Consider the following 12979-nt stretch of genomic DNA (forward strand, 5'->3'; position numbering starts at 1 on the left):
CTCGAGAAACCAAGCACCGCACTCGGAGAGTTGGAGAACTCAGGTTTATTACGCCGGCGGGCCCAGGGGAGTTAACACTCCAAGCCCCAAACAAAGGGATTACAGAGTTTTTATTGACAGACTATAGTGGGCAACACTAGGTGTTAATAGCCTGGTTTAAACTAAGGGGTTTTGCACATGCGAAACAGCAGTCAAGATGGGGAGAGGGATGCCTGACCCTTACACAGACAGGCATGATTAAGCAAGTTTGCAGGGGCCAGGCAACTGCAAAGAGCAGCAGGACAAGGGTGAGTGAGATAAACTCCAGTTCCCAGTATTGCAAGTCCCCACTTTCTGAGACTACGTGACCTATGTGATCTAGACTTTGCAAGGGGCAAGCTGAGTTACAGAGGCAGAAGGAGAAGGAGGTTATGTAAAATTTTAACTCTTCCTCTTCAATCTGACATGTGGTGTCTCAGGCTTGAAGTCCTTAGAAAGTCATCCAAATAAAACATAACTCTTAACTTTTAGATGGTGCATTATTATATATATATATTTTTTCAGTCAACATCTCTCAAAAGATTATTTGCCCAGCAATATCCTGTCTACCAATAAGTTCATCAAGTCATTCTTCATTTCTATTATGGTGTATGTGTGTGTTTTTAAATCTTTATCTTTTTTTTTTTTTTTCCTCTTTAGGATTTTCATGTGTCTACTTACATGTGCATCTGTTTTATGTCCAAATTAATCATAATTGTTTCCCTGCCATGTCTGGTTCTGATATGCTCTCTCCTTAAATTGTGTTTTTTTGTTTATTTATTTATTTATTTTTCTTTTGGTTTGCCTTATAAAATTGTCTCTTGAGAGTAGGGCATGATATACTGGGTAAAAACTGCAGTAAAAAGTCCTTCAGTAATACAGTGGTGGGGGACTGAAAGTCGCTCAGTGATGTCCGACTCTTTGTGACCCCATGGGCTGTAGCCTGCCAGGCTCTTCTGTCCATGGGGATTCTCCAGGCCACAATACTGGAGGGAGTAGCCTTTCCCTTCTCCAGGGGATCTTCCCAACTCAGGAATCAAACCCAGGCAGGTCTCCCTCATTGCAGGTGGATTCTTTACCAGCTGAGTCACAAGGGAAGCTCACAAATACTGGAGTGGGTAGCCTATCCCTTCTCCAGCGGATCTTCCCAACCCAGGAATCGAACTGGGGTCTCTTGCATTGCAGGCAGATTCTTTACCAACTGAGCTATCTAGGAAACCCTTAGAAGGTTCTTTAAATAGTCCTATGATTACTTCTCAATCTTCTAATGAGCCTATTCCTCTGCTGCCTAAATGGACATGAATTTGAGTAAACTCCAGGAGTTGGTGATGGACAGGGAGGCCTGTCGTGCTGCAGTCCATGGAGTTGCAAAGAATTGGACATGACTGAGTGACTGAACTGAACTGAACTGATGCCTCTGCAGTGTGAACTTCACAAGAGGTCCTCAGTTTTGTCTCCTCTTTCCCTTTAGGCAGGCCGAGATGGCTATAGTGTGTGAGTATTTCCCTTCCCCATTTCCTCCCAGGTCAGTTAGGCTTTGATAATGTTGGAGGAGGTCTCGCTCAGTCGTGTCTGAATCTTTGCGACCCCGTGGAAGGTAGCCTACCAGGCCCCGCCGTCCATGCAAGAATACTGGAGTGAGCTGTCATTTCCTTCTCCAGGGGATTTGATAATGTTAGGCGAGTATAATTTCCTCCGTTCTGTCTCGTCACAACAAAGATGTGAAGCGCAGGATGTTAAAGACCTTGGCGCGTCACAGCTCTTGGACAGTCCATATCCAAGACAGTTGGACAGATCAATTTTATTTAGAATATAAAGGAAAATACATCCTCGAGGCGTGAGGGCATGCTGACCCAAAAGATGGGAAGAGAAGAGAGACAGAGAGAGAGCATGCTCGGGAGAGAGAGAGATCCCCGGCCCTTTGGCTCCTCTTTTTATATGATTTTTTTTCCTACTCCTGGGCCTGCCCTATGTAAACTGGGCTAGCCAGGAGTGCTGTTTGTTCTACCTGAGGTCCTCACTCCAGTTCTTGGACCTTCCTTTGTTCTATTTTTGCCAGCTTTTCCCTTCCTTGTCTTTTAGCCACTGCCATTCTGGACTCCTGCCTCTTATTCTCACTACCTAACAATAATATTCCAGCAGGTTAGGTTCTGGTAAATAGTTTACTCTGAGGACAGGCCTTATTCAAAAGAACAAGTAACCTGGGTGTTTCAAAATGGTGTTTACCCCTTCTCCCTGCTAGGCTCATGAAGTGATTTTTCTCAGTTATTTGCTGTGAGAATTTGGTTGGTCTTTTGGGAATAAATCTCACAATATCATGACCCGCCCCCCACAACTCCACATGACTGAGTTCCACCAGTTAAACACCAAATTGTCAACACTGAGCTTCCAGCAAACTTCGCAATTGTATTTGAGGTTTTCCTCCCCAGGCACTTCTTCCCGAGGCAGCTTCTGCTTGTGCGTCTCCACTCTATTAACATAACTACCTGTTTTTAACACATGAGAAAGGCAAGGGAAGAGAAGCCAAGAAATGATCAGAGATGAAGGCACGTAGGTCACTGTAGGTCATGTAAACGGGTTTCAATTTTATACAGGATATAAAAGGGAGACAGTGTCAGTTTTAGGAGAATTGTGACATGACCTCACATATAATATTTTTTAATTTTTCTGGATATTATGTGGAAAATGAGTCATATGTTGGCCAGATGTCTAGTACAGGGATAAGTTAAGGGATTCTTGCAGTAATTTGAACATCCGATGATGTATATTTAAAACATCTTCTACAGGGGATCTTCCCAACCCAGAGATTGAACCCAGTCTCCTGCATTGCAGGCAGATTCTTTACCAGTTGAGCTACAAGGGAAACCCAAGAACACTGGAGTGGATAGCCTATCCCTTCTCCAGGGGATCTTCCTGACCCAGGAATCGAACTGGGGTCTCCTGCATTACAGGCAGATTCTTTACCAACTGAGCTATGAGGGAAGCCCTAAATACCAACTTACAGTGTAGCAGAAACATTGAAAAATATTTAAATTCTTTGAATCATCAAATTTTTTAATAAATATATGCTAAATAGATGATTATGGTCGTCTATGAAGAATTTTAGTAATAGTTAAAATAATAAGTTAACAATTTAAATATCCAAAATAGACATTTACTTATATTACCATATGATTTAATATTATTTCACACTAAAAACATTGCTTTAAAGTGATATATCATGACATAATATATTGTTTATAATACAATACTAAAAACATATTAAGCAACGTGTAGATTTCTATTTGAATATGATTATATCACCATTTCAGTGGACATGAACTTGGGTGAACTCCAGGAGATAGTGAGGGACGGGGAAGCCTGGCATACTGCAGTCCATGTGGTCACGAAGAGTCGGACATGACTTGCTCACTGACAAACAAGAACAACATTTACCACCTCTGTTCATATTTGTTTTATTTCTAGTAAATCTTCCTTAAATGACAAAGAAGGAATATACTAGATATTTGCTAAAGAAGTAAGAAGAATTGGTGAGTTTGATTTCCATCACTAAGATGATATAAATAACTGAACAAGTTTGGGCTTATTTGGGTAGGTGGGGCTTAGGTGGGTAGAATTCTACTTGTCTAAACAGCTATCAAGACTTGTTAAAAAGTAACATTAGTTAGGCAGATAGTATTGGAGTAGTAATAAATGGCAATTAGAAATTGCCCCCATGTATGAGGAAATATAGGCTTCTCTGGTGGTTCAGATGGTAAAGAATCTGGCTTCAATGTGGGAGACCTGGGTTCAATCCCTGAGTTGGGAAGATCCCCTGGAGAAGAACCCACTCCAATATTCTTGCCTGGAGAATTCCATGGACAGAGGAGCCGGGCAGGCTATAGTCAGTGGGGTTGCAAAGAGTCTGACACGACTGAGCAACTAAACACATAAGGAAATGTAATGAATTATGTAACTAATACTTCATTTGAATAAAAGTCAATAATACTGAGACAATTGAATAATCAGATAGAAAAAAACATAGGTCCATAGTTCACATTATGCATAATAAAACCTTACAGCTTTTTTCGTTACAAAATATAGGAAAACATTTTGTGATGTGTTAAAAAGTATTTTAAAATAGTTTTAATTAGGAAGGGTTTCTTAAAACACAGAACTGCAAAGAAGGAAAACAATAACACTTTTGAATAAATTGAATGTTTGAATAGTAAAATACACTGTGAACAGAATAAAATTAGAAGTAATAGAGAGATACAACTAACAAAATATTCAGAATTTGAAAGGATCCGGTCATTCTGGTCAAAACAAACAAACAAACAAACAAACAGGTAACTGAGGCTACTGAAATTCGAACAAATTTGGGCACAGTCTATGATCAGATATTTCATGGAAGAGGCTCACCTGGACAATGCACTGATGCACAATTGCAAAGAACATTTCTGTGAATCAATGTGATGTCATTTTAAATTCTGATTATTGAAGCAATGGAAAATTTAATGCACTGGTGATGGTATTGAGACTTGTAAATTATTTTTGATGGCAATTTGAAGATGCCATTCAAAAACAGAATGAGCACATTCCATGCTATCCTAAACAACATAGCAGGGGAAAAGGGTTTCCACAATCCATCCCAAATCTTCACAGCATGAATAATAGAATCTATGAAACTGTCACTTTCAAATATATTAAAACTTCCATCAGGATGTTTAATGTGTTGAAGTTCATGCCTCAGCAGATAGCATAACTTATTAAATTTTTTACTAAATAAAATATAATATACACACATATTTACACACACACACACACCCCTCTGGGAATGTTGTTGTTGTTCATCACCATGTTGTGTCTGACTCTTTGCAACCCCATAGACTGCAGCACACCAGGCTCCCCTGTCTTTCACTATCTCCCAGAGTTTGCTCAAATTCATATACATTGAATTGGAGATACTATCTAACAATCTAATCTTCTGCCACCCGCATCTTTTACTTTCAGTCTTTTCCAGTATCAGAGCCTTTTCCAATGAGTCAGCTCTTTGTATCAGGTGTCCAAAATATTGACGCTTCAGTATCAATCCTTCCAATGAATATTCAGTTTTGATATCCTTTAGGATTGACTGCTTTAATCTTTTAGCAGTCCAAGGACTCTCTAGAGTCTTCTCCAGTGTCACAACTTGAAAGTATCAATTCTTCAATGCTCAGACTTCTTCATGATCTCTCACATCCCTACAAGACCACTGGAAAAACCATAGCTTTAACTAGATGGACCTTTGTCAACAAAGTGATGTCTCTGCTTTTTAATACTCTGTGTAGGCTTTTCATAGCTTTCCTTCCAAGGAGCAAGTGGCTTTTAATTTCCAGGCTACAGTCGACATCCTCAGTGATTTTGTAGCTCAGGAAAAAAAAAATCTGGCTCTGTTTCCACTTTTTCCCTGCCTATTTGCCATGAAGTGATGGGACCAGATGCCATGATATTAGTTTTCTGAATGTTGAGTTTTAAGCTGGCTTTTTCACTCTTCTCTTTCACTCTCATGAAAAAGCTTTTTAGCTCTTCTTGGCAGAAATGTCCATTTCTGCCATTAGAGTGGTATCATCTGCATATCTGAGGTTGTTTATATTTCTCCCAGCATTCTTGATTCCAACTTGTGATTCATCCAGTCTGGCATTTTGCATGATGTACTCTGCATATAAGTTGAATAAGCAAAATGAGAGTATACAGCCTTGTACTCCTTTCCCAATTTTGAACTTGTCCACCGTTCCATGTACGGTTCTAACTGTTGCTTCTTAACCTGTATACAGGTTTCTCAGGAAGCTAGTATGGTGGTCTGGTACTCCCATCTCTTTAAGAATTTTCCACAGTTTTTTTGTTATCTGCACAGTCAAAGGCTTTAGCATAGTCAATAAAGCAGAAGTATATGTTTCTCTGGAATCCCCTTGGTTTCTCTATGATCCAAGGAATGTTGGCAGTTAATCTCTGGTCCCTCTGCCTTTTCTAAACCCAGCTTGTACATTCTATAGTTCTTTGCTCACATACTGCTGAAGCCTAATGAAAGATTTTGTGCCTAACCTTTCTAGCATGTGAAATGAGTGCAATGGTACAGTAGTTTGAACATTCTTTAGCACTGTCCTTCTTTGGGATTGAAATGAAAACTGACACTTTCAAGTCGTGTGGCCGTTGCTGAGTTTTCCAAATTTGCACATTCACATCAGGTGGTATATACACACTAGGGGATACATACAAACACAAACATGAACACACACACACCACAGGACACACACATACACACCAGGGTATGTACAAATATCAATATGTAAATAACAGCAGTATTGTTAAATTAAAAAAAGCTCGAGTGGTAAGCAAATATTAAAATATATATATATTTTACATACTAACTTGATAAATATATTGTGGTCTATTCATATAGTGAAAAATTACAGGATTGAGAAAATAGATACATTAGAGAAATAGGAATGAAGGCATCAGTGCAGATGGCTCATAAATACAATTTATCTTAATAAGAATAGGACAGATTATATTTATAAGAAATTTCCAGGTGGCACTAGTGGTAAAGAACCTGCCAAGCAGGAGGCGCAAGAGATATGGGCTTGATTCCTGGATTGGTAAAATCCCCTCGAAAAAGAAATGGCAACCCACTCCGGTATTCTTGCCTGGAGATTTCCATGGACAGAGGAGCCTGCCAGGCTATTGTCCATGGGCTCGCAAAGAATCAGACATTACTGAAGTGATAAATCATAGAAAACAGAGAAAATATCAATCTATTATTTGTAAGTGAAGTCTCTCAGTCATGTCCAACTCTTTGCAACCCCGTGGACTGTAGCCCACCAGGCTCCTCCGTCCATGGGATTCTCCAGGCAAGAATACTGGAGTGGGTTGCCTGTTCCTTCTCCAGGGATTATTTGTAAAGTCATGGTTAATTGATTATTTTTAAATACAGAATCATGGAATTCACAATAATTGTATAAATAATAAAAATGTCTAACAACTAAGCAAATAGTAGAATCTTAACCCTAGATAGGAAGATAGATAGGAACGGCAAGAATATTTGTTAAATAATTTCAAAATTCCATAAGAAATGTATGACAATTATAGAAATATCCCAGTGGAGTTCAGTTCAGTCACTCAGTCATGTCCAACTCTTTGCAACCCCATGGACTGCAGCACGGGAGGCCTCCCTGTCTATCGCCAATTCCTGGAGGGTACTCAAAATCATGTCCATTGAGCCAGGGATGCCATGAAACCATCTCATCCTCTGTCGATCCCTTCTCCTCCCACTTCCAATCTTTCCCAGAAACAGGGTCTTTTCAAATGGGTCAGCTCTTTGCATCAGGTGGCCAAAGTATTGGAGTTTCTGTTTCAGCATCAGTCCTTCCAATAAACATTCAGGACTGATTTCCTTTAGAATAGACTGGTTGGATCCCCTTGCTATCCAAGGGACTCTCAAGAGTCTTCTCCAGTACCACAGTTCAAAAGCACAAAAAGTGCTCAACTTTCTTTACAGTCCAACTCTCACATCCATACATGACTATTGGAAAAACCTTAGTCTTGACTAGAGAGACCTTTGTTGGCAAAGTAACATCTCTGCTTTTTAATATGTTGTCTAGGTTGGTCATAACTTTTCTTCCAAGGAGCAAGTATCTTTTAACTTCATGCCTGCATTCACCATCTGCAGTGATTTTGAAGCCCCCCAAAATAAAGTATGTCACAGTTTCCACTGTTACCCATCTATTTGCCATGAAGTGATGGGACCAGATGCCATGATCTTAGTTTTCTGAATGTTGAGCTTTAGGCCAACTTTTTCACTCTCCTCTTTCACTTTCATCAAGAGGCTCTATAGTTCCTCTTCACTTTCTTCCATAAGGGTGGTGTCATCTGCATATCTGAGGTTATTGATATTTCTCCCAGCAATCTTGATTCCAGCTCGTGCTTCATCCAGCCCAACATTTCTCATGATGTACTCTGCATATAAGTAAAACAAGCAGGGTGACAATATACAGTCCTGATGTACTCTTTTCCCTATTTGGAACTAGTCAGTTGTTCCATGTCCAAATTTGACTGTTGCTTCTTGACCTGCATACAGGTTTCTCAAGAGGCAGGTCAAGTGGTCTGGTATTCCCATTTCCTTCAGAATTTTCCAGAGTATATAGTGATCCACAAAGTCAAAGGCTTTGGCATAGTCAATAAAGCAGAAATAGATGTTTTTCTGGAATTCTCTTGTTTTTTCGATGATCCAGCGGATGTTGGCAATTTGATCTCTGGTTCCTCTGCCTTTTCTAACTCCAGCTTGAACATCTGGAAGTTCATGGTTCACTTATTGCTGAAGCCTGGCTTGGAGAATTTTGAGCATGACTTCACTAGCATGTGAGATGAGTACAATTGTGTGGTAGTTGGAGCATTCTTTGATATTGCCTTTCTTAGGGATTGGAATGAAAGCTGACCTTTTCCAGTCCTGTGACCACTGCTGAGTTTTCCAAATTTTCTGGCATATTGAGTGCAGCACTTTCACAGCATCATCTTTCAGGATTTGAAATAGCTCAACTGGAATTCCATCACCTCCACTAGCTTTGTTCATAGTGAGGCTTCCTAAGGCTCACTTGAATTCACAATCCAGGATGTCTGGCTCTAGGTGAGTGATCACACCATCGTGATTATCTGTCGTGAAGATCTTTTTGATACAGTTCTTCTGTGTATTCTTGCCACCTCTTCTTAATATCTTCTGCTTCTGTTAGGTCCATACTATGTCTGTCCTTTATTGTGCCCATCTTTGCATGAAATGTTCCCTTGGTATCTCTAATTTTCTTGAAGAGATCTCTAGTCTTTCCCATTCTATTGTTTCCCTCTATTTCATTGCATTGATTGTGGAGGAAGACTTTCTTATCTCTCCTTGCTATTCTTTGGAACTCTGCATTCCAATGGGTATATTTTTCCTTTTATCCTTTGTCTTTTGCTCCTCTTCTATTCACAGCTATATGTAAGGCCTCCTCAGCAACCATATTGCCTTTTTGCATTTATTTTCCTTGGGGATGATCTTGATCCCTGCCTCCTGCACAATGTCACAAACCTCCATTCATAGTTCTTCAGGCACTCTATCTATCAGACCTAATCCCTTGAATCTGTTTCCCACTTCCACTATATAATAATAAGGGATTTGATTTAGGACATACCTGAATGGCCTAGTGGTTTTCCCTACTTTCTTCAATTTCGGTCTGAATTTGGCAATAAGGAGTTCATGTTCTGAGCCACAGTCAGCCCTCGATCTTGTTTTTGCTGACTGTATGGAGCTTCTCCATCTTTGGCTGCAAAGAATATAATCAATCTGATTTTAGTGTTGGCCATCTGGTGATGTCCATGTGTAGAGTCTTCTCTTGTGTTTTTGGAAGAGGGTGTTTGCTATGACCAGTGTGTTCTCTTGGCAAAACATGTTTGCCTTTGCCCTGCTTCATTCTGTACTCCAAGGCAAAAGTTGTCTGTTATTCCAGGTATTTCTTGACTCCCTACTTTTGCATTGCAGTACCCTATAATGAAAAGGACATCTTTTTGGGTGTTATTTGTAGAAGGTCTTGTGTGTCTTCATAGAACTGTTCAACTTCAGCTTCTTCAGCATTACTGGTCAGAGCATAGACTTGGATTACTGTGATATTGAATGGTTTGGACTGGATATTGAACTGGAGAAGGGAATGGCAAACCACTTCAGTATTCTTGCCTTGAGAACCCCATGAATAATATGAAAAGGAGCATCCCACTTACACATAAACAGTTAATTAACTTTAAATTTTAAGTTTAACTGTGGCTCATGTATAATAAAAAATAATTGTGTGATCTATGAACAGGTGAATGAACTTCCTGTCATGTTAGCATTATCATATTTTAGTGGTGAGTAAAAAGCTAAATATTTTGACTAGTTTATTTTAATTTAATATACCAAATTTTAAAACAAATCATAGTCTACTTTTATTCCTATATCTCAAGCACAAACAATAAACTTTAAAACATTTTGATTATATCTGAATATAATAATTAGATAAATAGCAAGTAGAATGCTTTCAGTTTTTTAAATTTTATGTTTGAAAAGCTAATCTTCCTATAGTTTTCAATGAATCTTACATGACTGTAATATATTATGTTTCCATTTTGGTTACTTTTAGTAGTTCTTAATCTTTTTATTGATATAGGAGATATACCTATACTTATACAAATATGATCGTTTTCATTAACATAAGATATAACTAGTTTTTTTAGAGCTTCCTTGGTGGCTCAGTGGTAAAGAATCCACCTGCAATGCAGGAGACCCAGGTTCAATCCCTGGGTCAGAAAGATCACACGGAGAAAGAAATAGCAATCCATTCCAGTATTCTTCCCTGGAAAATCCCATGGACAGAGGAGCATGGCAAACTGTAGTTCATGGGGTTTAAAGCGTCGGACACGACTTAGCGACAGAGCACAAGCACAATAGTCATTTTTTAGTTATTTTTCTCTGCTACTCTCAATTATTTGTATAACAGCATTTGTTACTAAAATTTATCTAAATGTATTTCCTACAGTTATTAAAATATTCCAGCCTTTTAGATTATCTATCCTTGCATTGCACTCTAATATCATAACTCATTTAACACTTCTATTTCTTGTCTTCTTGCTTCAGTATTAACTCTGTTTTATATCTTTATATCCATTATAATAATACAACACACAGAGAAACAAATAATTCATTTTGAGAACATCTATTCAGAAAATTGCTACAGCTTTGAACTCCAAAACAAAATCATATATTTGATGTAATAATATAAAAACTATGCTGAGATATTTAACATTTACTCCAAGAGGTGTTTTTCATTTTTATTTATTCTTTGCAGAGAAAAAAAAAAACACAAACTTTCAATCACATTTTAAACAAAATACTCTTTAACCAGTACACGGAAGATTATGAAATAGGAATATGTTACTTCTGAACAAACAAGTCTATCATTAGGTTTTAAATGAAAAAGAAAAAAGGATGGTGAAAACAACTTTTAAAAACTTTAGATTTGAATACCGAATACATGTTGCTTCCTAATCCCTCTCACTATTATCTGACCAATTTTTATTTTTTGCACAACATTTAAGTCATATAAGAAAAGCAGAGTGGAACTTATAGGTAGGAGATAAAAATGAAGTGAGAAGTTGGCAACTCAAGATTTGATAGTCATCACTGAATATCCAAGTCCATAGTATTGAAACAATTTACAACTGACAGACATAGATGTTTCCATAATGGTGAGGGGAAAATGCTAATGATGGGTAGGATGCAATGTAGTTACCAGAAACTCTTACAAGCTATTTTGCCTTTAGAATGTCAGAGCAATTAGAAAGATGAGTACATTAAAACATGTGTTCCAAATTTTTAACGTGTCCAAAGCTTTATTTTTTGTCAGATTAGTGTTAACGTATCTATCTTACCAAATTTTGTTCTACAACTGAGAACTCAGTACACACATAGTGGGTGTCTGTCAAACCAGCTATGAGAAAATGTGCAAAACAGAAAAAAGAAAACAAGGTTGATGCAGATAATACATTAATATTCTCCTAACTGAAATATGAGAATAATATTTTTTGTACTAAACATTATATGAAGCGTTTATTGCAAAGCACTGGACATATAAGAAACTGTTGAATATAGAGTATTATTCTGTCATCAGTGAAATTATCTGTAAATGAAGACATTGTAGACTTCAAAGAAGAGAAGGAAATGTACAGGAGTTTCTGACTCAGAAGTCATATATAATTATTACATTGGGTCTGTGTGTGTTTGTGTGTGTGTGTTAGTCACTCAGTCATATCTGACTCTTTGTAACCCCATGGGCTGTAGGCCCACCAGGTTCCTCTGTCCATGGAATTCTCCATGCAAGAATACTGGAGTGGGTTTCCATTTCCTCTTCTAGGGGATCTTCTTGACCCAGGAAGTGAACCTGGGTCTCCCACTTAGCAGGCATATTCTTTACAGCCTGAGCTACCTGGGAAACCCATTACATAGTGGCACAATGCCAAAACATTAATTATTCATTGGATGTTTAGCTCCTGGAGACCTATGGCTATGGCTTGTCACTATTTAAACCCCTACTGATCTTTATGATACCCAACAGATAAAAACACTATCCAAAAAGCCAACTGATTTACTAATTCAAAGTTGATATGTGCAAAGTAAATTACCATTTTCTAAAGCAATGTTAAAATTTTTGTTTAGTAATTTTCTAAATTTCATATATATGTGTCAGTATACTGTATTGGTCTTTATCTTTCTGGCTTACTTCACTCTGTATAATGGGCTCCAGTTTCATCCATCTCATTAGAACTGATTCAAATGAATTCTTTTTAATGGCTGAGTAGTATTCCATGGTGTATATGTACCACAGCTTCCTTATCCATTCGTCTGCTGATGGGCATCTAGGTTGCTTCCATGTCCTGGCTATTATAAATAGTGCTGCAATGAACATTGGGGTGCACGTGTCTCTTTCAGATCTGGTTTCCTCGGTGTGTATGCCCAGCAGTGGGATTGCTGGGTCATATGGCAGTTCTAATTCTAGTTTTTTAAGGAATCTCCACACTGTTCTCCATAGCGGCTGTACTAGTTTGCATTCCCACCAACAGTGTAAGAGGATTCTCTTTTCTCCACACCCTCTCCAGCCTTTATTGCTTGTAGAATTTTAAGTTATGGAGCTTATCCAGTGGCTCAGCAGTAAAACAATCCACTTGCCAATATAGGAGACATGGGTTTGATCCCTGGGTTGTGTAGATCCCCTGGGGAAGGAAATGGTTAACCCACTCCAGTATTCTTGCCTGGGAAATCCCACGGACACTGGAGCCTGGCAGGCTATAGTCCATGGTGTCTCAAAAGAATCAAACATGACTCAGTGACTAAGCAGCATCAACAATAATGATTTTAAATTATAGGAGTCAGTAATGGTATTGTTAA

General features: G+C 38.4%; 1 protein-coding gene across 1 annotated transcript in view; it reads left to right on the forward strand.

Moving 5' to 3' along the window:
- Positions 1-12979, forward strand: part of LOC122683946 — a 362489-nt gene that overhangs the window by 243610 nt on the left and 105900 nt on the right. The window contains exon 2 of the mRNA XM_043887914.1: positions 3484-3548. Within this exon, the coding sequence (XP_043743849.1) occupies positions 3484-3520 (37 nt within the window). The 3' untranslated portion in view covers positions 3521-3548. The remainder of the gene's footprint in view (positions 1-3483; positions 3549-12979) is intronic.

The sequence above is a fragment of the Cervus elaphus genome, chromosome 25, assembly GCF_910594005.1.
Source record: "Cervus elaphus chromosome 25, mCerEla1.1, whole genome shotgun sequence".
Lineage (NCBI taxonomy): Eukaryota > Metazoa > Chordata > Mammalia > Artiodactyla > Cervidae > Cervus > Cervus elaphus.